We start from the raw sequence: 27667 nt of genomic DNA, 5'->3' as shown, positions 1-27667 counted from the left end.
AGTTACCTCTTTGCATAAAAACATATGTAGATAAACTCGTTTTTATTCGGCTATTAAGTGTATTTTAATCATTATTATTTTGTTTCAAGGGATAGTTGAGTTCTGTTGCAGAGGGCGCTACACAAAATATTTTTTGTGAGATAATGAAATACTGACTGTCAAATTTGAAAGAACATACAATTTAAATGACAAAATCGTCTTTGTTTGATCAAAATCGGTTCAGAGACGGCTGAAATATCCATAAATAGAACGATTTCTAATACCTGCGTACCACCACAAGTATTAGATAATTTGAAACAGCCGTTGAAAGCCGTTGAAAAAATAAAATAGCCCACTTTACGTTGTATTTCAGCCAATGCTGATGTTGGCTTTTTTGTTGGCTTTTTCGTGTTGGTTTTATTAAGCACGTACAATCAGCCGGCCCGTGTATTGTTACGGTCACCGTATTTTGTTGAAAGTGGGGCTGAATAGGTATGATCGTATTGGCTGAATTCACACATTTTGGGGTCTAAAATTACCTTGTTAGCAATTTTGGGTCCTCAAAGGGCACTAGAAATGTCATAGATCAGAGTAAGAGCAATAACGATTCACTTTGAAGGCATTTGCGATCTGAAAACAGAACTCAACTATCCCTTTTACTAATGAGCGAGTAAGGTTTCTCGTAAAAGGAGCTTCCCTTTTTTTCAGACTGTTACACAATTGAACCAGATGCGCACTAAATTGTTTGATTGTTGAAAGTATATTAATAGAATTGTTAAATGACGGTGACAAACAAATCGTCGCTGTTTTCACGAAGTGACGGTAGTGAAAAAAAATTGCATTCACTTTGCGTTACGATTTTCCTCACTACCGTCACTTCGTGAAAATAGGGACGAAATACTTGACAATATCTGAAGATCATAAGTGAATCTTTGGGAAAAGGGGGTTAACTATACCTGGACAACAAGGGTAAGTTCATGTGCTCGGTTTCACTGCAAGCTGAATGAGGGTGGGGTTGTGTGCCAGTGGACATATAGGCCTGAATTCACAAAGGAGGTTTGTCGTCAAACCTTGGTTTTCGTACGTCATATGACGCGTTTTTACGCGTTTTTTTACAAACCTGGTTTGTAAAAACGCGTCGAAACGCGTCATATGACGTACATAAACCTCGGTTTGTCGACAAACCTCCTTTGTGAATTCGGGCAATTGTGTTAGAAATGATTCAGGCAACATTAACGAAAGGAAGGTCTGTAGTACAGTACATATCAAGAACGATGGAACGTGTCTTGAAGCAGAATTATGTTAACGTCCATTGCACCGTTTTTAAGTTCTTTTAGTAGCAGACGGTCGATTCAAATATATATATATATATGTATAATCTTTTTTCCCCTGTCAAAACTGGTGATTGGAAGGTTAGCTGAACACTGAGTTTGAAATGGAAGGAGAATCCGCCCACAGATTCGAGATTCTTCCTTTATTTCGATTGCGGGATCATCTGGAAACGAAACGACGGATGGAAATATGAATGGATTGACTTTGGCTATAGGTGTTTACATTATTGGCTGTGCCCTAGGGGACGCATAGTCCAGTTTCTACTTCACCCCTTTCGTTCGAACACATCGCAGGTTTTCTTATGAATATATGAATGACTTAGCTGATATTGAATTTGGAGTACTATCAAACATATCCACGTGGTCTGACTAGGTTACACGTAGAACTTTAGATAACGTAGATTAAAAAAAAAATCTACTGCCTTTTAAGACTTCCTAATTCAGTGTCCTACTCTGTTTTGCATGATGGGAATTTCAAGTAGTGGGATAGACTCCGACGTGCCTCCAGTATTTAAATAATAGCAACATGACCTTGAACATAGTCAACTTTAATTCACTACAAGTGATCTCAATTTAGAAACACTTCATGAAATTTTGCCAGATGGGTTTAATTAATTTACTCGGGGGGCGTAATTATGTTACTAAAAAGCATTGCATTATTTTGCATCAATCAGACTCGCCAAGAAATGGGCGGGTGACCTTGATAAGAACCCGTAAGTGTTCATGAATCATGAATCTTGAAAAGCCTATTATTTAATACGGGCAAAATGCAGAGGTTAACGACCTGCACTGGAGGCTTGCAGGCTTCAGTATCACGTTCAGATGACGCTGAGAAGTAGGGTATGCGAAACAGTACACGCGCGTATACGTGAACATGCACGTGTGCTTTTTCGAAAAACGGTTTCGCAACAAATTCCCGAGGCGATAGAAGAATCTTAGAAATTATTAATTGTCCGTGGTCACTGTCATTATCTTGATGACAAAATTGTTCTACAATCTTAACGTTACTCACCCACTTGTAATGCCATCGATCAGTTTTAAAATTGTTTTTCTATCCCCTCTAAGTACCCTAATCCTCGTTATAAAAGTGTTATGCTTAATTTAAATTAATTTTACTATTTTGTAGAATTTAGTAAAAAGGAGCTCTTAACCAGCGCAGCTGAATATATTTTGTATAAAAGCTGCGCTATATAAATTTATTATTATTATTATTATTATTATGCAGTAATCCCATAATGATCATGTCTTTTCGATGAATATTTCACCCTATATTACACTCAGTAAAAGGTTGTTCAATCATAATTAGTTTTAGCGAATTGTACAAATAAAACAGTCATTTCCTGACATAAGTGCCCGTGCTTTTTTTCTGTGCTTTTATTTCCTTTCTTGTTTGTCCAAATAAAAAAGGAGGAGGTCTTATTGAGAAATCTACGGGAAAAAGCTGTAAGAGTGGCTCCTGTAATACGGTATTATTCAATATGAAGGTTTAAAGATACGTAGGTTTAATTTCATGTATATTGGTGATATTGCCATATGAAATAAAAAGAGGGCTTATAAAATACGAAGAAATATTAAGATTGCATCAGGTAACTAGATATTACATAATACAAGGACTGTAAAAAAAACTTCAATGCATTTTTTTAAACATGCGAACACTTCACTGGCGTATTGCGTAGTCCAAAGATGACGAAATTGTAGATAAGGATATTGATAATCATCGCCCTTGAGTTTATGTTTTTTTTTCTTAAACCCTCGAGAAAATAAACTATTTCATACAAAACATTGATATTGGTGCATATTTTGATGATTAACCTTACATAATCCAAATCACATAGTGGATAAAGTACGCCCCTTCGTGTTGTAGCCTTGAGAAATATTCTTCTTCATGTAATTAAATCAACGGAGGTACCTTCATACATATTACATCATGGTTTGACATTTTAGCTGGAAAAAAATATATATTTTAGGGTGATAAAATCTATAATGAAGTGTTTCGCATATTCAAAATGGTTTGTATACCTTTGAGTGAATAACGCAATTCAAAATAAATTAACGTTCTCCCTTTTCAGAATAATGTTCGGATTTTGAGAATGATTTTATTTAAAAAAAAGCTTTAAACTTAAAAATTGACGTACTCAATAGCTTTTCTGATTTTACATTTTGATAACGAGACAAGAAATTTCCCAGAAAACTATATTTCAAATTCGCGCGTTTTCCCCAATTACCCACTCTGTTAATACATTCTTAATTCTGTCTTTTTACACTAGACATTGAAAACTCACCATCTAAATGAGATATAGACATGATGGGACGTAATGAGAGCGATATATATAACCCTACATGGTACATTAAGTGGACATCAGAAAAACCCTAACCCTAACACTAAAACCTAACCCTAAACCTAACCCTAACCCTAATGTTTACTTAGTGACTCATTTTTATTTACTCCAAATGTCCCTTCAATGACGCCTTTAGTAAAATTACATATATAGAGATATATATATAACAAAGGTGGGCCTTCTATGAGAAATAACACGTTAAGAGGACATCAAATTGTCCTCCTAATGACAATGTCTACTTAATGACTAATTTGTTCACTCCAAATGTCCCTCTAATATTAAGCCTTTAGTAAAATATATGCATGTATTCAATATTTATATATATATGTATATAAAAGGGGGAAAATTGTTCACTGGATTCTTCAGGCAACCTTTGTAATTGAATAACTTTCCTACTTCAAGACTATGCCGATGAACCATTTATGTATTAGAGTTGAGATTTCAAACCATTCGAGAACCACTGTTTAAAGGTAATACAAAGTTTTGGTATGGGGTCATGAATTTGGTTCAAATGAACATAATGGAAGCATTATGCGATCCTACAATATTCAGTGATCGTTGTCGCGGTTAAAATCGAGTCTAAAGTCATGAAATTGTAAATAATGAACTGTTTATGTTGTATAGCTCCCTCTCAAGGTCAAGATATCAATTAAGCTATAAAACAATGTTTCTTGACTAAAATCGACCGATTAGCTTTTCCCGTTTGGAAATTAAATATTCCAACTACATATTCTGAAGTTTTCATATTCTGAGATTTTACCATTGTCACGGCCGTAGGCAGTATTAGAAATTTATTAAAATTTACCGGGAGCACCGGTAAATTTTTATATTCAATTTTTCTCGAAAGTAGAATTGTTTTAGGGGCTAATTTTTCTAGTGCTTATAATACATCCACAGGGGAATCCAAATATATCAAAATTGTAAAGAATCACCATCCACCCAATTTTCAAAATTTCCCAAAACTTTGTATTACCTTTAATAAATAAAATCATGTGTAGACCATCAAACTGAACAGACCAAAATTATCGGTATACTTGGTAAACAAACACTTTTATGCATATGTATAAGGTCTGTATTCACACTTAATGGCTACAATGTCAATATAGTTTAAGTATGTTTGATAGGCGACTGGCAATTACTGAAGTGTATAGGTAAGGTCAATCTTATTGAAAATAAAATGCTAAGCTAAAGGATGGTACTTTTATTTACATAACAAAGTCAGTTTAAAAGGTTGCAATTTTCAAGTTCAATTTTATTTGTCTTTCTTCCAACATGAATGTAATACATTTTTAAGCAAATGTATAACATTTGTATAACATGTGACAGAGCACATAAAAGGAACAGTTATAAGTAACGATAATGCGTTTTAGTGAAATAGAAAGACAAAAGCTTGGCTTGTAACAGTCAAATATTGTATCAACCGCGTCATTTTTAGTGGAAAGGTCACAACCTTGCCCTCTTTCTATAATAATACGATAAGAGGCACTTACCTAACTATTTAATATAAAAGTTTCAATAGTGTTGCAAACTTTTAAAAATCACAATCACCTCAAAATGCTATATACATTGATCTTCGTAGTTAGAACAATGAAAATTTACAAGAACTTTTGTGATAATTTATGCTAATAAAAATAATTCATTTAAAATTTACGAATTTAACTGTAATGACTTTTATTCTAAATAGATTCGTTTTGCTCCGAAAATGGTCTACATATTTATTTCGGAAATGTCTTACATTAATCTATTCACAGCAGGATTTGTATTTACAAACCCCATGGAGAAATACTTTCCAAGATCAATTCCTCAAAGATGAACTATTTAATGGTGTTTGTACTGAAAGACTGCACACAATAAAGAATGTTCTTAATAAAAATAAACGTTGATAAAAGTGATGTTATACACATCTTAAATACTCATTTACAAAGACATGGTATTAAAAGAATATGGTAAAATAAACGCAAGTGCAACATTTTATATATTATATCGCTTATCACTCAGGCACAACTTTGGAATTTAAAAAAATAGGCAATTTGTACAAAAGGCATGGGGGAATCTTGTATTGTCGGCCTTTTGTTGATGTTTATATATACTTCTTAAATAATGCAGTAGGTATATTTATTTGAAATGTTATCATTTGATAATAATCTTACATGACGAATCATTTAAGGACTTGAAGGTAATTTACCCACGGCATTCATTCTGGAAATAATTTATTTCAACGGCAGGTTGACTTTGAAAGAATTCCAATGTGTACACACTGCTTCGCAATTGACGTTGGGGCTCTATATTCGCCGAGCGGTATATGCCGTTTTCGGCGGTTTTACCTGTGCTCGGTTTTCCCAAGTTGTGTCTGGCAGCTAATGGTGTTGATACCAAGAACCCCTTCCCGAAGATCATAGCAAAAGCTTCATCATTCCTTGGATGGAAAATGAATAAAAGTCATATGTCGCATTGGACACGTTGCATAAATGGGCAGTTCTCAACAGTTTCGCTAGCTCCTCATCTCGTATCCCAAAGCGATTTAATCAGTATGCAGGACGTTCCAAAGGCAACAAGGATCAAGCTTGAACTGGTCCCGACGCAGGCAGCACCGGTGGATGTCCCCGTATTGGGTCCTCTGTTCGGAACCTGTCCCGATGTCCCTACCCATTCAAATATAATGAAAGAGGTAAAGAGAGAGAGAGAGAGAGAGAAAGAAAAGAGAAGGATATAATGTTAGTTTTAAGCGAGAAAGGTAAATGGTATACTTGACAGGGGATAGTCAATGATTTTTTTTTTACATTCAAATTCGGAGGGAGAAGGGCACACTTCCGACAAATGCGATGGCTTAGACTTCGAAGAAAGAAAAAAAATCCTCAGAAAATGTCAACGGCGTGGTGCGTCACATTTTGAAATGTGCGGACATGACAATGACACATACAATGGGGGTGTAACATTATCCGAACAGGATTTCTATTACAGGCAGTACCATAGTAAATTTATTTCGTGAAATTCTTTGCGATCTTATAACGATTAAGTTGGCAAATTATATTCCGTTGTAATTTCAACAGCATTCTGAAGGTATGCCATATCAGTTTTAAAAGTGGGAGAGGAGTTTCGGATCCCCCCCCCCCGCCCTCCTTCCTATTTCACCTCTGCATGGTCGCATACAATGGTATAACAGTCGGACATGTCGACGCGTTTTTACAAACCAGGTTTGTAAAAAAAAAAAAACCGCGTGAAAACGCGTCATATGACGTACGAAAACCAAGGTTTGTCGACAAACCTCCTTTGTGATTCGGGCCGTCATGTTTGTTCATCTACATTCCTGTCGCTGCTGTGTAGTGAGGACATTTTATTCTATTGAGTAGACTCGGTGAAAAATAACCCACAATCGCACAAAAGTCATCCTATTCTATAAAGGGACTAAATAGATATGATAAAGGTCTGTGAATATTGACGGGAAAAACAGGACAAATAAGGGTTTTAAAAATTCGTTTCTAGTTTTAGATGACATTACCAATGAATGTTTATACCTAATTATATCATTCTCTGACATTATTATGCCAATGCAGACTGATAATACCTGCTCGAGAATCAAAGAAATTTGATATTCGATGTGAATGTAATTTCGGAGGAAAGTGAGTACGTACAATGTCGTGGGGAAATATTTCCTTCATCACGGGCATCTTGGGAGCTCGCACCTCACTGCAAATTACGGCCTACAACATTCACTTTAATTTCATATCAAATTTTCATCAGGACATCGATTTTTCTAATTCGATTCACTTTATAAATTAAAAAACTGACGGTTAAATTCACATCTTAAATTGCAAATAGTACAAGTACACATTAATTCTAGAGTTTAAAAAGATGAATATATTTTATATGTGGGGAGTAATGTCCTTCAAATTCAAAACACGTACGTCAAAACAAATTGGGATGCGCTATATGTTTTTCTCTTGTCCTGAAAGTCCTGTCAAAGTCATTCCAAATGTAAATTATGCAAACCAACAATCGAATTATACTGGGTGCTGACACTAATTGTTGGGATACACTTCGCCCCCACATCATACGTACAAGCAGAAGAATAAGGGGAATTCCGCCCATGATCATGCGTAGGTTTCACCGAGAAGAATATAGCCATGATCCCGGAATTTATTACAAATTGACTATCCCAAATTGTCATGCTTATATAACTGAAAACATTTTTTTTTCTTCCAAGGAACACGTTATATTCCCAATTTAGCATTTACATTCAGTGCATTCTTTTGTGAGGATGATTGTACTTAAATTGATGATAACTTGTGGATTCGATTGTCGATCAAAAATTACCTTATTATTATAGTTATTATTAATATCATAATTATTATTATTACAATTAATATAATTACTATCGTTATTATTACTGTTATTATTATTATCATATCATTATTATCATCATAGATAGATTGTTCAATTTTCCTGCAAAACTACGCGATATAACAAATAAAACCCGGATAACTACCCTCATGGTTTATCAAGAAGGGAGGTTTTCATTATTGAGTAAGAACGTGTTAATCATCTTAGTGGATGGGATTTTCCTGTAATAATATAATAATTGACCGGGCATGATTATTCCCGGGGGTAGTTTGTCTGAAGTTAATTGTCTATGAGAAAATGTCTGAGGTAGTTGTCCGGCCTGAACAGAAACATCGAATCGATAAATAAGCCAGTTCATAGTTGCAGTCTGAGCATGAGCAGATAAAGGTAATTGCAGACCAAATTGTGAAATACATGGAGACAAAATACTGGATACGTGCCCATGAAAGTTATGTTATCATTCACTTATGCAAAAGCAGTGCACTCCATGATAAACAGGTGGAAGTATTCTTTGAAAAGGGAAAACAAAGGCTATTTATGTAGCATCTCTATCGCTGCAGGAGTGATTATTTCGAAATGTATAAAGTGAGACCTCTTCCTGTTTCGAAGATTTGTGGATATTAGGGGTCATTTGAGACATGTGCTAACCGTGAATCGATCCATTGCTTACCCATATTCACCACCATGATAAGCTTACTGGCCCTGCTCACACTGTTCTGCCCGGAGCAGTTAAATCGGGCCACATTGAACTTGTCCGGCATGTGACGCACGCTGAGCACTGACGTCACAATGGTCTGGGACTGTGGACTCGTCACAATGCTCACATTCTTGTCCATGTAACCCCCGCTTTCGAAGGTGAAATTGGAGTAGGTCCAAGCGATCCTTGGTCGTGGGAAACCACGGGCCTTACACTCTAGACGAAGGGGACCACCGTTGGGAAGCTCCTGCCATCGTATTAATGGTGCAGTTACCAGTTCGACGGGAGCTATGTTGAGAGGAAAACAAAACGAACAACAATTCCTGAAAATGCGTTTATCCTGTAAACCTTTAACCGGTAACTTTATCTCAGATTATGAAACAAAATCCTGGATTGTAGCTCATGCTGCAATTATAATTATAAACCTTTAGGTAAGTCAGGAACTCCATGACTTTTACAAGCCGATCGCCTGTCTGATTACCAATTTATGATTGGAAATCGAAATCAAATTTTGCGTTTTCCAAACGGTTTTCAAAACACTACAGTCTAAATGGGAAAACGAGTATGGTAAAACTGGTCACTCAAAGATATTTACTTTTTGGAGGCACTTCTTGATCATTTAGAAGCTCGATTTTTTTCTTCTTCTAGGGCTTCAATATTAGATAGATAGATAGATAGTTTATTGGTTTCCACGATATCTCATTTTACAAAGAGTGTAACAACATATTAAAAATGATTATTTTATACATGTACATACAATACCGGTATACACTATTTAGAATATTGTCCATTAAATTTAACTTTAGAGATAAAGTGGCGGAGCCTATGGAAAAGCAGAGCTTGTTGTGGAAAGGCTCCTTAAACTAAAAATGACATAATTAACTAAAGTAAAGTTTATAAAATACAAATATACGCTAAAACAGGGAAAGGGATATTACAGGGATACATGAACCGATACTCACAATTAACTACAAACGACAAGGAAAAGGAAGGGAATATATCTGCAGCTTATTGAAACAATATTACAATATAGTTTGTTCTCGATATGAGTATATTATAAACATAGTTGGTATGGTCATACCGTTAGTTACTCATTATAATGAACAAAAGTATACACTTTGGAGACAAGAATAGTCCGGAATCTGGAATGACAATATATGTATTACACCATACAGGCGCGTACACAGGGGGGGGGGGGGGTTAAACCCCCCCCCCTTTGGTAAATTTTTGTGTGTAAACCCCCCCCCCCCCCTAAATTTTCATAACCCCCCCCCCCCTTTTGGAGCAAAATGTCAAAGTTTCAAATTTCGATACAAAAAAAAAAAGTGTCCTCTTACCCCCCCCCCCCCCCCCCACCCCACTGAGCGACTTTTCGGTTGGCTGAGTCGTTGCGGTTTTTTTTGGACTACCAAAAAAAAAAAAAAAGTGTCCGCTTACCCCCCCCCCCCCCCCCCCCCCCCCCCCCCCCCCCCCCCCCCCCACTGAGCGACTTTTCGGCCGGCGCGATTTTCAAATTTTCGGGAGCAAAATATTTTGGGCCAGATTTTAACCCCCCCCCCCCCCCTTGAAAAAATCCTGCGTACGCCCCTGACACCATATCACAGACACGGGGTAGCACGTAGGGCCGTGCATCTCCGATTTAACATTGTTAAACGATGCCTTTACCAAAATTGTTGGATGATGTAGTCTCACGTAATCATTTTATGAAGGGCTTCACTGTTTTTTTTAAAGATTATTTTTATTATTTTTTTTTTTCTTGCGGATAGGTGAAGGATGTATTCCAAACCTATTTCTTTTTTTTATTAGTTCGTAAAAACCTTGGATGATATCAATAATAGCTCCAAGAAGAATTTATATTTGTTTTGCTTCGTTGTTTCTTGTTAGTAATAATATTTCATTGAGATGCTTACGCTTTTTATTTTGCGAATTCATTATGTTACGAATCCTATACATGTCATTATTATGTTAATTTGGTTGGTTTGGGTGAATAATGGGAGCGAAATAAAGCACACCAAGCATGCATGGTAACGCTCGCATTTTTCTTTCTTTTGTTTTCCTGTTAGTTGTATATTCTTTGTTAATGTTGCTTCTTCTTAGTTCATCTTCAAATCTTGAATCTTCTTCTTCGTTTTTTTAAATTTGTTTTAGGGGGGGGGGGGAGGATGAGCGGGGTGAAAAGGGTGCGTAGTAATAGGCTTATGTAGAAGATTCTTATAATAATAAATGCGGGCCTGTGCGACGGGAGTTGAGCCCGGGTCCTCTAGTAGCGCATCAAAACACCGCGGCAGGCTCTGACGCAATCCTACGTCATGAACATGATGCCTCGTGCGCAATGCACAGTAGGGCCCCGTCTTACAAAGATTTAATATCAATCGCAACTATGTACATAAGAGATAGGAGACTGCAAACTTGCGATTGATTGGAGGACTTGCAATTGATTTGATCAATCGTAACTCTTTGTAAGACAGGGCCAAGGACATAAGTGTCGTGCAAAAACACTGATTACGTACAGTTGACGTTGATGATCTCTGCGACGTTCTGGTGTCTGCCGTGGAAGAAATACCGGTACTGGCACCTGTAAACTCCTGCGTTCTGGATGTTAGCGTTGATGATTACCATCCTCTCATTGTCGACGACCCAGTAGTCAGGTATCCTGTCTCTGTTCGGATCGTACACCCCGGCTTGTCCACCGATCACTATATTATCCTTACAAAGGAGAAGGAAAATATTGAATTGAACATAAATTGCGTTTTTCCTTGCGTTAATCACTCAATGAATGAAGATAATTATTGATGTGCCATAATATGTTTGTGCAATTTCACTCTCACATGTGCCTAATGAAGGTTGTACGATCATAGTTCAGATCGTACAACCCCACCTAAACACCAATTACTGTATTATTATCCTTACAACATATATATATTATGTAAAGCGCTTTGAGATGGCCTTCGGTCTTGAAAAGCGCTATATAAGAACTAGCTATTATTATTATTATTATTATAAATAGAACAAAATATCAAAATGACCAGATATTGCGTCATTCATTGCGCTAATCAACCCTATGAAGACATTTCTAGTGCATGTGCATGTGTTTTTCAATCGCTCATAATGATATACGCTTGTAATAATAACAACGGAACCTTTTCGGCTTCTTGTCAAATTTATGCATGTTTGTTCCCGGGGAGTCTTCGGACGCGCGGGTTCATTCGCCTATGCGGGGTCTTTGTGTCCCTTTTTCGGGGATTAATTGTTCGGTTTACAAAATTCGGATACTGCTTGTTGCTAGGTCGGACACGGCTAGAGCTGGCAATAGGGACTTTTAGATTTGCACGAAGACAATGTGGATTGCTACGGTCGACGTCCTTTTAATGCACTGCCTTGAATGGACGTCACGTATCAGTCCACGACTCCACGCAAATCTAAAAGTCCCTAATAGCATACTAGTGTGTGCGGAGTGAGCGTCGGCGGGGAATTAAAGACCCGTGATCTTACGCGGTCGGGTGCATTCGCACATCTGGGGTCTATCTGGGGGCAGCAATGCGCAAGATTTAATGCACGCAAAAACAAAATTGAGATACTGCCAATGAAAGAAAAAATAAAATAGTGTGTTTTCTGCAAAGAGGAATTGTATTTTTTGGAAAATTAGTTGTTATTTGTTTTCTGGAAATTAATGACGTAAAACATATCAGCCAATCAGGAGACTGGGAAATATCAGTAATAACAGACCTGTTTAGGAAAAAACGCGCGCCGTGCACGTGAGAACAGCATGCATGCAGCGCTAGCGAGTTTTATTTTTTATTCCAGAAAACAAAACAAAAACAAATTCTCCAGAAAACACTTTTTGTTTTAATTCTCCGGAAAACTACAACAAATATTTTGTTTCTCCAGCAAACTTTGTTTTTCTTCCGGTGGCAGTAATGGGATTTCGTACGCAGACGGTGGTCTAGTACTTAATTTGCATTTTTTCTCTCGTTCACAGAATTATTGACTGTTAAATGGCTATGCTCAGCCATTAAGTGAATGGTATGATCCAATTGCATATCACCTTACGGGGGATTGACCCATGATAATTTTGATAAATGGAAGATAGGTTAATGTTAAATATTTATTTCAAAATTTCTGTTTTGCTGAATGTTCATAAAATGACCTCAATAACGGTTTATGGGCAATTCCGTAAAGCCGACCAATACGAACTTATGACGGAAGAAGCAAGGAAAGCGACCATCAAGTATTTAAGATGGCGTTCTTGTTCGAACCGTCATCACTTTCGGGTTGTCAATTCAGGTAAAACGTCGTCACGCCCCCTTCGTGTGACAAACAATAACAATAGAAATCTTGGTGCGTGTACAGAGATAACATCAGGTCAAGTACGAATAAACTAATGGATATAGAATATACTCATCCATCTTGCACTCTTATTGTAAACACGTGGGTTTGTATATTTAAGGCAGAGGCAGCTACAGGATTTTGGTTCAGAAGGGGGCGGCTATTTTCTCGATATGCTATCGAGTAGATAAAAGTGACAAAATCTAACTAAACAAACTAAAATAATCGATGTATTGTTAATTAATTATTGAAAATTGTATTCAATATGTTAAACTATATAATGATATGAAACGGTATAATAACAATGAGGTTGATATTGGATCTGAATTTGCAAAGGACCTTTCAGGATGAAATGGAATAATGGTGGGCGCAATAATTTACTCTAAAATGCTTAAAAAATCAACCAAAAAGGTCTTCAGGTTACTAATTTGAAAAACTATTGTTTCACCTCCCCCGATCTCTGACAAGATCATGAAATCTAGGTTAGGTGCTGGGGAGGTAAAGCATCGTGACCTGAACCTATTATGAGCTTAGCGACGCGGAAAGGGACAAGAGAGGGAATCCCACGCAAGAAGGTGACGTGACATGATTATTTACGCTCGTAAATCTGATTTAAAGATAGAATTGAGTCCTAGTCATGCGATTGTATTGAACACGGAGAACGTGATTTTTATTTCATATACTCATGGTGATTTCCTTTCAGAACAGGCCCCTTAGATTATTTGACATAGTTTCAAAATGTGGCAATGTCACCTTCATCGATAGTTGACACTGCAGGTGCTTATTATTGCTCTAAATAGAGCAATTTTAGTCTTTTTTGTACGATGAATAGTTAACCAAGTTGACGGAGAAAATATGTTGCAAGTTAGATGTCAACAGAATGAATTACTATCTCTGAATTTACTCGTCTTCTTTTAAATGGTGTACTTAGAGAAGTCGCTCAGCAAACACTTTGCTATCTTTTTATTTGTTTTATATTCAAACTTGGCATCACAAAAACATCACTGTTTACCACCTTTCTTTCGATAAAAGAAATAATAGAAAGTAAAAGATTAACTGAGCTCGTTCTTTTCTTGCATAGCATTCAATACTATGTAGCTTCTAAAACAATCACACTTCTCGACTTTACACAGTTTACATCAATGCTTTTATATATTTATATATATATATCTTTATATATATATATATTTATATGCTTTTATATATATCAAATTTTTGTTTAGAGTGTCATCGTATCACCAGAACTTATTTCATCCTTAAAGGTACTACGTCCCATTTGCAAACCAAATATATGAAAAGGTTAAATTCCAGCGGCATTTGAAAGATAATACTAATTTAGAACATCGTTTAAAAAAGAGGGTTTGAAAATTTCTTTAAGTGCAAAAATAACGACTATTAGTTGTCGAATCGACTTAGGAGCTATAAAGCCAGTAATTAGGGACTTTTAGATTGAGTGGACGAGAACACGACGAACGCCGACTGATCATACCTGTCAACGTACTTAACTGCCCATGTTGACTACAATTATAAATCTTTTAGATTGCACTCGACGATATACATGCATGCAGGAAGTAACACTATGAACATCACGGACAAAGAAAGAGAACAAAATATACAGTTCCTCATTCTACCCACAACATAAGAACATCCCTTCACTGCTATTATGTAAAAATTTGTAGAACAGGTGAATATGCATGTGACACCTGTTCTACACATTTTTACATAATAGCAGGGAAGGGATGTTCCTTTGTCTACCTGAGGAACTGTATATTTTATGCGCACGCGGCATACTAGTACCTTGAGCATGTCAAGGCGCTATATAAATATCAATATGTATGTATGTTTGTACTAGATTTAGGAAAATCAAGGTTGACGCATTCTCGATCGCCGACTGAGACGACGTAACGCATGCGCAGTGCCTTAAAATGACATCACACGTTGCAGTCAAAGCTGTTGACGTGCAAATCTAAAAGTCCCTAATAACAGTCTGATTTACGGCATTGTACCGAATGGTCGTACGTTTTATGCTGCGCAAAGATTCAATAAGTTTGATTTTGGCCATTACAAGAAGTGGTTTATTGATGAAGACAAATGCTTATATACCCTTTACAGCTAATGTTATGTATGTTATTACCAAAGAAGAAAAACCAGCCAGTCACTCAATAGTGTCTGACAGTGAAGTCTAGCAAGTAAACGGATTTGAATACTAGGAGTAGGACACCGCTTACGTTTGAATTCACAGATAGGATATACATGACATATTCATAATTCCTGCAAAGTTCTACAGAATTTGATGTTGGATGCAAAAGGGACATAGTATATTTAAAGTCTAGTTCGTATATGCTGCGGTAATCCCTCTTTTTTTTCTCCATATATATATATATATATATATATATTTTTTTTTTTTTTTTGGGGGGGGGGAGGGGGACAGGGGGGGGGCAGGGGGATCGATGGAAGGGGGTGCATGTTCGTGTGCGTATGAGTAAATGTACTAAATAAAATAGCATATGGGGATGAAAGTAGTAGCTGCGCGCAACAATGGTCGTACGCTACTCACTTATCTGTATGTAATAAGATACAAAATGTGAATTTAAGTATGCCCTTACGAACTTTTTAGAAACGCGGTAAACATCCGCAGTTAACCGCGGAATATGTTAACATGCCTTTTGAAATTGTTCAGCTTTACCTTAATCCAGAAGAGGTTTCCCCCAAAGTTTCCCCTGGCTGGGCATCGTAGGGTCATATTAGCGTCACGATCAATGACTTGATGAGGAGAAGGCATAAGTATTGGTTCTGAAATTGAAACAAAAAGGAAAAATGTTACTTCATTTTTATCATTAGTAATAGTAGAAGTAGTAGTAATAGTGGTAGAAATGGTAATTGTATTAGATGTTCTCGTTGTTGTTGTTGTTTTCTATTAACAGTGCTAAAAAATAATGTGAATTAATCAGCAATTTTTTGAATCATATTCATTGCCTCAATCCCAAATGTGGTACAGGAGGATTTTGACAATACCGTTTTAAAAGGCTGCTGGTCAGTCAACCGTGGCAGCTGAGTTATGAAGGTATCATTATACAAAATATTGGTTCCTCTTTAAAACGAAATATATTTCAAGGTCGCACATAAAAATAACCTTTAAATAGGAAATCTACTAAAGTTGGTCTCATTTTTATACGCACTTAAAGCCCCACAGTCCTACTTGTAGCTACCTGCTCCCTCTATATAGAAAACTTCCCCAATCGGTGCCTGTTGATCCCCCGTGGTCCTCTTTTTCTTATGTTAGTTGAGAGCTGAGTTAATGAGATAGCCACCTGTAAGTGGTCTGTGTGGTCTGATCCCTTCTGGCCAAGTAGTATTGACGGTCATTAACAGACTCGGAATACTCACGTGGAAACACCTTAAACGTGGTGCTGGCTAGCCCGAAAGCCGGTGCTTGCATGCGGCAGCCATACCGCCCCGAGTCCATCGGCCTTGCGTTCTGTATGAACAGGGAACTGATGGTCGCATCTTCCAATTGTGTCTGCTCGATGTCGATGACGTACTTGTTCCCGTCGAAGATGCGACGCCCGTTGAACGTCCATTCGACCTCGGGAGGTGTCCGGTACCAACTCGCCCGGCACTTGATTTCGTACTCTCGCCCCGGTGGCCCTTCTATTCCGCCTTGTGGTGAGACCGTAATAACTGTAATAGAAATGTCGAATCGCTAGGTAAAGGATAAACAGCTAAGGGCATATATCTTTTTATTTTGCTATCCATTCCTCAATATTAAGAACAACTTTCTTTACCTATGGAAGCCTCATCACTGTATCAGTATCTCTGCTCTTATTCCTGTGAGCCCTGCAATTATCACTACCCGAGCCATTACTAGATAGCAATTTAAACCTGGGTGAAGAATGGGAAATGTGGACTAATTTATACTGTCGGGCTTGGATTTAGAGTCAAGTGAATAAACTACTATACCACGAAATCTCCACGACCACACACACCAATATATATATATGTTTAGATCAATATAATTAATATAATGTATTAATATAATCCAAATAAAAATAACAAATGTATGGGTTTGGCCCTCTATATGATCATATAAACATGTGAGTATTTTGGTTGTCGTTGTTTCATCTATATATGAAAAGTTAACTTCAAAAGTTTATGTATCTTTTTCTTCATAGAAAAAGTAACCAAATAAATTACTTTTGGTTCATCCATCCATGGCACTCCTTTGCATTGAGTAACATTACAAAAAGAATGATTTTCAAATCAAAGCGTCCAAAGTTGGACCTTGCTGAAGTTGACTCTGTCCATCGCTTTGTAGAAAGTCGAGTGTCAACCCCTAGGTTTCATATAAAGCATCTTATTATTGATAGTTATGTAACAAACTAAACTAATCTAGTTTTGTTAGTAAATGAACATTCAAAGGTCCAAGTTTCTGCATTTCATTATTTGAAATTAAATTGTAAATATCTGTTTTCGTCTTCTTTTTTAACTCGAGAAACATGGTGCTTTTTACAGGATAAAGACTAAAGAGGATGACATTCGGCACTCCATACATCGACAGACTCTTTTCAGGCATTTAAAGGTAAATCTAACTTTGATATGAAACTACCCTAGAGGAAAGCGACCAAAACATATTGAGTAGCAGACTGGTAAAAGTTTGAATTAATCGGGAAAAAGAGAAAGTTGTGATTTTTGTTAAAGTTGCAATCACTACTGTATAGGTATGGGATCTTCGAATTGGCTGAATAGGTAGTGTGTCATTTATGAAGTGGCGGATAGATTTCCCATTTGTTCCAACGCAAAACCTGACTAAAATCTATAGGACCTATAATAATATGATATCCATTATAAATTGTGACTAAAAAGTATCCCAAGGAATGATGACGCACTTAGGAGAAAAACATAAATTATTGATATTTTTTTACACGGCAAACGGGAGATTTTTTCCGTGACTACGTCACTTTCCACTGAACAAACTGCCAATGTGAGATCTGCGTAGATTTTGATCTCATATTTCAAACATTATTTGTTTCTTAACATTGGTCCGATTTATTTCAAACTTCGCCATAATATTCATCTTATTATTCTGCTTTCAATTTATTACGAGGGGTGGATTGCCCTATACATGGGCTTTCAGGTTGGCGTTCTTTTGAAAAAACAAAAATATTGGTTGCATTAAGAACATCACTGGTTATTTAGTTTCAAATATAACACAACCCCCTTTTTTGTCTTGTAGTACTTAACAGCAACCAAAAAAAAAGCTGTGAAAATATTCAGACCCACCTGTTGGTTGTTGCATGTATTGTGACGTCACAAAGTTGGATCCAAGATAAACATGGAGTAAGAACGATAAAAGGATTTGTGACGTCATGGTGCCCTGTCAACCGGAAGAGAATTGAAACGAAATGAAAGAAAATGAGGTAGTAATTGTTAAATATATGTTAGCACTTTTAATGTTCTTTATACTTTTAAATCTTCATAGAGCAACGTATTAATGTGTGAACTATAAATACAGGCCTGTTTTTTCATGATCTTTACTGGGATTATCGGTGTGAAATTTTCATTACACATATATATAATATAGTATGTTTGCCCGAGGAAACTGTTATGCTCGTAGGGCATATAGCTACGATTAGTCTCATTAGACAACGCCCCCTATCGTCGGATTGAATATCAAGGATCGTTATTATAGGCGTATGTTGTCATGCATGATGACGAGTGTAGCGTACCATACATTTGGCTTAGTTTCTTATGACTGCTTAGCATACCCCCTGCAACAAGGTGGAACATTCTAAGAAATGGACAGTGTATATGTAAAATGTTCAGGATTAATGTAAGACGTAAATCGTCCGATCCTGATGACTTCAATGCATTTCTATATCACAATGGCTGCCTTGACGTCATTAACAGCTGATTGGCTAGTTTAGTAGTGACGTTGAGCGAGATACGTTTGCCTTGCAGCAGATCAAGGCAGCGAAAATGAGACTACTGGAGCTATATGCGGGGACCAGCGGTAGTAGAGCGACTTCCAAAGCGGGGGGGGGGGGGGGGGGCACCAACAAAAAAGGCGATTTCCTGAGAAAAAAGGGAAACCTACAAAGGAAAATCTTTTAGTTATTGGTATACACAATGTACCCCTATATTGCGATTGCTATTATCAGGGATTATTTCAATATTTGTTTTTCTTTATACACCTCACAAGATATTGCTTAAGCAGTTTGCAATTGGGTGTGATGGTCTGAAATTCATTTGCGAGCGAGAATTTTTTTTGTCCGGTCCCAGTTTGAAAAATTACATCTTTTAAAGAGGAAACATCTTTTAAAGAGGAAAAATACAATCCTCATGGGGTTATAAACACATTCTCATAACGGAAGACTAAAAAGACCTTTGATAAGTGTCATAATTATATCATCTATAAATGCGACCGAGCGTAGCGAGCGAGCTTTGAAGAGATTGCTCCTAGTCGCTTGAAATTAGGGCCGCATTCAATGATGAGAGGAAAATGGGACACTTGTCGAAAGAATAGGACACTTATTAGAAAAGAAAAGGAGCACGTATCAAAGTACAAAGGGTTATTATCAGAGGTAAAAATGGGGCACATTTCACACCTACAAAAATAGGCATTCACCAGGGATGAAAAAAGGTACTTATGGGATGGGAAATGGGTATTTGTCGAGGAAAAATGGGCACCCCCCAGATTTTGATTGGTGCATCTATAAGAGTTGAAAAGGGGCATTTATTAAAAGGATAGGTCCCTTATTAGAAAGGAAAAGAGGCACGTATCATTGTTAAATAGGAAATTATCAGAGAAGAAAAGGGGCACTTATCGAACCTTAAAAGAGGCGCTAACCAGATATGAAAAGGGGCACTTGTGTAAAAGGAAAATGTGTATTAGTTGAGAGAAAGGGGCACCTTTCAGATTTTAATTGGGGCATTTTTTGGAGGTGAAATGGGGCTTTTTATAAAAGGGAGAAGTGGCTCTTATTACAAATATAAAGATGCACACGTAAAAAAAAAAACGGAGCCCCCATCACAGATGAAAAAGGGGATAATTATGAAAAGGGGAAGGGGGTACTTGGACGTTGTCTAAGAAGGGAAAAGATCATTTATTAGAAAGGAAAAAGGGCACGTGTCAAAATAAAAGGGGCAAATATTACAGGTGAAAAGAAACATTCATCAGAGATTAAAAGAACGCTTATGAGGAGGTGAAGGTGCACTTGTCAAAGCAAAACGACTATCTTTCACATTTGAACAGGGGCATTTACTGGAGATGAAAATGGGCACTTATAAGAATGGAAAATGGACACTAATTGCAAAGGCAAAAGGTACAGCAGTCCGCTCGTAAATCCTTGAAATAAAGATGTTTTTGGTAAAAAAAAATATCTTACGGGTAGGCATATTTCTACAAATCAAAGATGTTACCCATATTGGCCCGAATTCACAAAGGAGGTTTGTCGACAAACCTAGGTTTATGTGTGCCATATGACGCGTTTCGACGCGTTTCAAACCACGGTTTGTGAAAGTGTCCGACAGTCCATGTCCTAAGTACGAAATCATTGCAGCTTTGTGATGAACACGCAAGTGAGTTATTGCCAAATACTTGTCTTGTAGCGGTCAGTAAGTAATTTCATGAACGCAATTTTACCATTCATAGCTCAAATATCCCTAGTACATATTGCGTTAAAATGTATCATGATGATCAACAAAAAATAATCCCTAATTTAGTCCCACAATTCCCTCTCTCTGTCTTTCTCTCTCTACATATGTGCCGGCATATGTGTCTCTATCTCTCCCCCAGTGTTGTTTCTTCCACATCTCCGCAACGAAATTCTACACGCACTGACACAAAAGAGGAAGCAGATTACTCACAAACAATTCCCCGTTCGTGCAATACCATGTGCTAACAGGGGTACAGATTTCCCCTCTTATTGCCTAAATTCAAGGCCAATGGGGTTTTCGACCAGCACATTAATGAAGATGATTTGGGCCTAGTCTTGGGCATGCAAGCTGACCTCAATTTCCTTATTATTTCGTTTATAACTCTTAAATGTTAATGTATTTTAATTAACAATCAAATGCATGGTCAGGCCTTGTCTACACAAATACAGAATCAAGGAACTGCAATATCAATAACGGAGGTACTAAAACTCACTTGGTCTGGAATTCAGTCTATCTTTTAGATACCTCTCTGACTCAGAGACACAATGTATATGGTTTGGTCCCTACAGTTTTGCCAGAGCCTGTTCCAGTTTGCCCTGGGTATGCACTAGTTTAAAGCCTAGATCACCTTTATTCTTACAAGCAACTCAAAACGATAGAGCAAAAGAAGTCACATTCTGTGAAACCTAGGGGTGTTTCACAAAGACTAAGATCGACTTAAGTTGGACTAGAACTATGGCATGCCATTCAGACCACTGGTTGCTCGCACCATTGGTCTCTCAAGGGACGTCACAAATCTACAGAATTTAAATTTTTGATAGTTCATTGTTGAGGGAAAAAAGGTACTTACATTGAAAAATTGAGTTACATTTAAGGCTTGGACCTATATTACGGTACGCGATACAGCCCTTAAAAATTCTTGAACCAGAAGTTAAATTAGAGGGGAGAAATCTTAGAAATCATGATCTTTATATAATTTTTTATTTATCAAAATTCGACAAAAAATGTAAATTTTGTAGATTTGTGACCTTGAGAAACCAATGCAGGAATGATTACAAGAACTAGTGGCATGAACGGCCTGCCATAGTTCAAGTCCAACTTAAGTCGATCTTAGTCTTTGTGAAACACTCTCCTGTTTATAAAGACCACTCAAAGGAAGACAAGAAAAAGCGGTCGAAAATGTATGTCCAAGTGTCCTAGGTACGTTTTTCAATGGCAAACACAATTCAAGGGAAACAGAAAATCAGGTCTGGAGAGATTGATGGTCCTTCTATACAGGTTATCGTTTAATCAGGATTCTGTAGGCGTAGTTGCAAAGAATGATTAAAGGTAAAGACCAGTTATGGTCATGCGATTGCATTGTGAAAGAAACGTTATGGAATCTATCAGAAAAGGTTGATCATCTAGCATCTAGCATCTGCAAGGTTCTGGAATCATCAAAATGATAAGAAATTTGGCCCATTCTTCGTAAAGTTACAAGCACTATACACAGAAAGATGTATATGGGACTACCCTATACCTCTCACAGACCATGAGAGAAACAAATTTACCAAATATATGAATTAGTAGGCGGTTTCCCAGCAAATTATGTATCATCATGTATTAGTCAAAACATATTATTTCACATGATTGGTAATGAGAGCTTCCATTTCATTTTTTGAAATTGGGGCGTTTCCAATACTGGTCTTTACCTTTAACGGGGTCTCAGTCATATATAAATACTATAACATGCATGGCCAAGAAAACGCGTATAAGGGGTGTAAAGGGTTATTTAAAAAAAAAATGTTTTATTGAACGCGGTGCCGCGTTAAGGGATTAAAAATCGTCCATTTCAAGAAAAAAGGTACTTTTTCAAAATCCTGCTGTACGCGTGTATTTTTCTAGATTCCGACTCCGAATTGAAAGCTGTTCGGGAGGCCGGTTGACTATGAATTTTATTTACGTCAGCTTGCTAATGTAAAAACACATAAAGAAGCCCAATTGCTTCACGTACCAGCATGTGACATAATTATGTATGATGGCTGTGCATTAAACCCATTTGGAAGTGTACATGTTGATGGTATTGCTTCTCTGTTGAAATACATTTTAAGCTTGTAAATTTCACATCAGAAGCGCAATTTGATTTATTTTACATTGTTAAAGATGAAGTTGAGTTCTGGTCATGCGATTGCATTGTGAAAGAAACGGTGTGGAATCGACCAGAAAAGGTTGATCATCTAGCACATAAGATTTTGTGTGTATTGCAAGGCTATGGAATCATCAAAATGATAAGAAATTTGGCCAAGTCTTGGTAAAGTTACAAACACTGTACACAGAAAGATGTATATGGGACTACACGAACATGTGGCGTAAAAATCCGACCCTGGATTTTTACGACGTTACATGACATATTTAGAATATGAAGGCATTTGAAGAGCCATGCTTTTCAGGAAACATGTCTTATCTGATGTTCTTCTACACTTGCATAACAAGAGAGATAACGCTCACAAATTATTTTTCACCTCTTCCCAGAACTCAACCTTCTCTTTAACATTAAATGGTAATCCCTCTTGCCCTTTAAAATGATCAAGGGGTTACATCTTTACAATACTTGTTTTGTGAAATATCCGTTTAGGGTGTGAATTCGGGGAAAAACCACGCGAATTCTTCATTTAGGATGTATTTTGGATTCAGAAGAAATCCTGGCTTAAGGGGTGTCTCGAAAACCTGTGGTCACGCTTACTTACATAATTTCTACATTACTACGACCCCTGGGGATCACGCAGTTTAATTTGACCAATTATATTGCCAACTTTCTTAAACACGTTTGATAAAGAGAAAAAATTAAGAAACAACACATTCTGAATGATGGAATGAGTAGGAGAATCGTTAACAAATTTGGTAATAAAATTGGGGTAATTTTTTGATGCCCGTGTCAAAATTGGTTAATGTTGAGTCCTATGAAGAGCCTTCATTTTCATGAACGTTATTTTTTATTGTGTTGTGTTTTAATGTTGTTTTTTTAATTTTTATCCCAAAACCGAATACATAAAGATAAATAGATTACCTTCGATACATGATTTATAATGTAATGTGATTTTATCAAACACAGCCAACACATATACAACCCCCTGCTATTGGAACAGCATACTGTGATATTTTATCATGACACTCAATAGGGAACATTTAACTATCCTTTATATCCTTAAACAACACACACACACACGCACACACACGCACACGCACACACGCACACACACACGCATACACACACACACACACACACACACACACACACACACACACGAATTTACTGGCCCACACCCCTAAAGATCAAATACAAATCTTGTACTAAAAATAAATTTTGAATGAATATCAATAGCAATGTAGAAATCCCCTGGGAGCCTTTAATGCGTTACTAGGGTGTTGCCTCCTCTTATTCGGAGAAAAAAATCAAGGTGATTCGTTCCACCTTCACTTACATGCTTGAAATCATGAAGTGTTACATCTTTGCACCTTCCGACCTCCTTTATTTGAGGTCAGAAGACAAAATACCACGTGAAAAACTAGCGATTGAGGTTTGTTACTATTGCCATGATGAGTTTTGAATAGAAATGAATTGAAGAGGAATTCAATATCATCGCAAGGAAAGTACATGTGTCGTATATAGAAATACAGATTTAATACTATTATATATACACTTTGACATACAAGGACGTTATGGCTTTCTTTTTTCAATCGGATATTGCTCAAAATTTCACTAATTTGATCATCTCATGTTTTGCTTTTAATAAAGTCCAGACAATATCAGGGTGGAATTCCCTTTTCATATCAATAGAGTTTGTAGAGTATGTTCGCTGTTCTTCATCAGCAACAATATTCTTGTAAAAGAACTGGGTTCTCAGAAATGATTTTGTAGATGTATAAAGCGATTATGTTATGGGATTTTCTTGTCAAACGGTAGCCTGTATACCGCGATTATAATAAAAGATCATGGTAATTTTCTCGTCAAATGCTTTAATTGCATACGTCCGTCTTCCATTGACAAATTTGCGCACTTATCGAGATATTCTTTGATTGATCACAATTTTTTTATTTTTTTCTAAATCTCTTTCTTTGACAAAAAAAAAAAAAAAAAAAAAAAGTTTCTTATTATTATTATAGCGTGTTTTCAGGTCTATATTGCAATGTAGGTTTCATATAAGAAATGTTATATATGATGCACGCTATAACATATAACAAGGATCAATTATATTATAATGTTTGTGTTTATGGTACAGTATAGGGAGTATAATACTATCAGGTGGTGGTTGTGGTAGTAGTAGTAGTAGTAGTAGTAGTAGTCGTAGTAGTAGTAGTAATAGTAGTAGTAGTAGTAGTAGTAGTAGTGGTAGTAGTAATAGTAGTAGAAGTAGTATTAAGTAGTAGTAAAAGTAGTAGTAGTAGTAGTAGTAGTAGTAGTAGTAGTAGTATAGTAGTATTGAGTAGTAGTACTAGTACCAGTAGTAGTAGTAGTATAGTAGTATTGAGTAGTAGTAGTAGTAGTAGTAGTAGTAGTAGTAGTAGTAGTAGTAGTAGAAGTAGTAGTAGTAATAGTAGTAGTAGTAGTAGTAGTAGTAGTAGTAGAAGAAGTAGTAGTAGTAGTAGTAGTAGTAGTAGAAGTAGTAGTATTAATAGTAGCAGTAGTAATAGTAGTAGTAGTAGTAGTGGTAGTAGTAATAGTAGTAGTAGTAGTATTAAGTAGTAGTAAAAGTAGTAGTAGTAGTAGTAGTAGTATAGTAGTAGTAGTAGTAGAAGAAGTAGTAGTAGTAGTAGTAGTAGTAGTGCTAGTACTACTAGTAGTAGTAATAGTATAGTAGTATTGAGTAGTAGTAGTAGTAGTAGTAGTAGTAGTAGTAGTAGTAGTATTAGTAGTAGTAGTAGTAGTATAGTAGTATACAATATACACTGCCTTGAGAGGTTCTGGTTAAAACTATGCGCAAGAGGTGACTCCAATAGTACTATTTGTTGAGGGGCGCAGCCCCGAAGCAAATGGTACTTTTGGAGTCACCGAGGCCCATAGTTTAACAGTACCTCGAATATAAGGCAAGGGTATATTTGTTTTATATCCTGCATCAAAAATATATTTTAAAAAAAAATTAAAAAAAAACAGATTTAAAAAAAAAAATTGATTCAATTAAAAAAAAAAAAAAATCACATTTTTTTTCAACTCCCAAATAGTAAACCAAAATAGTACTCTCATATAGTACTTTCTAAAAATAGCTTAAATATTTTTTGTCATGTGATGAGCTCTCAACCAATCAAAAGCCAACAAATTTTTGATGCATGATATAATATTGAATAGTAGTAGTAGTAGTAGTTATAGTAGTAGTAGCAGCAGTAGTAGTAGTAGTAGTAGTAATGGTAGTAGTAGTAGTAGTAGAAGAAGTATTAGTAGTAGTAGTACTATTAATAGTAGTAGAAGTAGTAATGGTAGTAGTAGTAGTAATGGTAGTAGTAGTAGTAGTAGTAGTAGTAGTATTAATAGTAGTAGAAGTAGTAGTAGCAGCAGCAGCAGTAGGAGTAGTAGTAGTAGTAGTAGTAGTAGTAGTAGTAGTAGTAGTAGTAGTAATGGTAGTAGTAGTAGTAGTTGTAGTAGTAGTAGTTATCCTATTACTCTGGCTTAAAAATGTCCGTAACAACAACACTGTTCACGACATTTGGTCAGATTAAACGGTTTTAATAATTATTTATTTTGTTTTCTGTAATTGAATAGTATCATTTATTGCCATCCTTGTTCATCGCTCTGCGTAAGGTACATCGGCTAGCTTGGAAAAGGAGAACGGTGACTGGTTCCCGGGCAGAATTACGTATTAAGTCGAGAAACGGAAGAAACAACTTAGAAATGTGAACATTGCCATGTTGCCTGATATCCGGTGTGATGTTATATTAGGAATATGACCGACTTTTCTTTTTTCGATTATACTTGAACTTGAAGTTCTAGGCCTAAAGGCGTTTCCCTCGCCCGCTCCCCTACGGTTCACCTCTCACCATGTTAAGTATGTACTCATTATTTTAAACTTCATTCTCTCTCTCTCTCTCTCTCTCACTCTCCTGAGGCTCGAGGAAATATGCCATCACTTGGGAAATTCTAAATTAATCAGTCCATATATTTTGTTATATTAAACGCCGGAGCGTGCAATATTTGTATAATATTAATTTCTCCGACTATTCTTTTTTTACCTCCCATCTCGTACGTTTATCTTAAAACTTCCCTTCCCTACAGCCCATCAATCGCCCCTCTCCGACTCTTGTGACATGCTTTTCTTGAGGACTTCAGGTCGCGTTCAACCGCTGTCGAGAAATCCTGTTTCCTACAGACAACAATCTTTTTGAAAGCGCAGCAGAAGCCAGAAGATTTTATTCTCTTGATCGCCGGAAGTAACGGATGGGAAAGCGAAGATCAAACTGCTTATCGAGTCGATATGTATTAATCTTTATAGCCGTTTGCTACTGGCGGGGACCTTCAGGATCCATAGCTGACAGCCTGACAGAACCTATTAGATTGCACGATGCGGGGTGGTAAATATAGGTCCTGTCATGAACAAATGAGAGGGTCATTAGAAGCTGGAACAAGCTATGGCATTTAACCTAATATATATATAATATTAATAGCTCGTTCTTATATAGCGCTTTTCAGGACCGGAGGCCCTCACAAAGCGCATCACAGATAAGTATATTATTACCCCGGTCATTGAGTTAAATATATAACTCAATTTTCCATATCGGCTCAATTTCATGGAATAACCTTCCTATTTCAAGTCAGAAGAGTAAGACAATCAACTAATCTAAACGACTTTATAATTACTTAACTTATGTCAATTTTTCGGTAATGTTTCGGATTGTTTCCTTCTTCTTTTCTTTATTTCTTTATTTTCTCTTTTTTGTATTCTTGATTTTAAGTAAATTATGTACCGAAGTTATTTTTATTTTGTGCAACAGGGGTCAGGACCCATTTACCTCACCCGGGTGGAGCGTGG

The 27667-nt window shown here is 36.6% G+C and overlaps 1 protein-coding gene across 1 annotated transcript; it reads right to left on the bottom strand.

Moving 5' to 3' along the window:
- Positions 1 to 5708: 5708 nt before the first annotated feature.
- On the bottom strand, positions 5709 to 18397 carry LOC762776 (hemicentin-2). Its single transcript, XM_001198520.4, has 6 exons — positions 18294 to 18397; positions 16401 to 16694; positions 15700 to 15806; positions 11198 to 11393; positions 8661 to 8975; positions 5709 to 6291 (listed from the first exon to the last, which is right to left on the bottom strand). Exons 1-6 carry the CDS (start codon positions 18379 to 18381, stop codon positions 6149 to 6151), a joined length of 1143 nt encoding a protein of 380 aa, XP_001198520.2. The 5' UTR covers positions 18382 to 18397; the 3' UTR covers positions 5709 to 6148.
- Between the last annotated feature and the right edge of the window lie 9270 nt (positions 18398 to 27667).

This window comes from Strongylocentrotus purpuratus, unplaced genomic scaffold (assembly GCF_000002235.5).
Source record: "Strongylocentrotus purpuratus isolate Spur 01 unplaced genomic scaffold, Spur_5.0 spur5_scaffold_17, whole genome shotgun sequence".
NCBI lineage: Eukaryota > Metazoa > Echinodermata > Echinoidea > Camarodonta > Strongylocentrotidae > Strongylocentrotus > Strongylocentrotus purpuratus.
Note: the sequence above shows the minus strand (reverse complement) of the source record. Positions and strands in the feature narration are given on the sequence as shown.

Coding starts and splice junctions, on each gene's coding strand:
- LOC762776 (XM_001198520.4), bottom strand. CDS start 18,381: ATGACGTCACAAATCCTTTTATCGTTCTTACTCCATGTTTATCTTGGA. Junction 15,807..16,400: donor CACGTTTAAGGTGTTTCCAC/GTGAGTATTCCG, acceptor TTTCAATTTCAG/AACCAATACTTATGCCTTCT. Junction 8,976..11,197: donor AGAGATCATCAACGTCAACT/GTACGTAATCAG, acceptor CTCTCAACATAG/CTCCCGTCGAACTGGTAACT.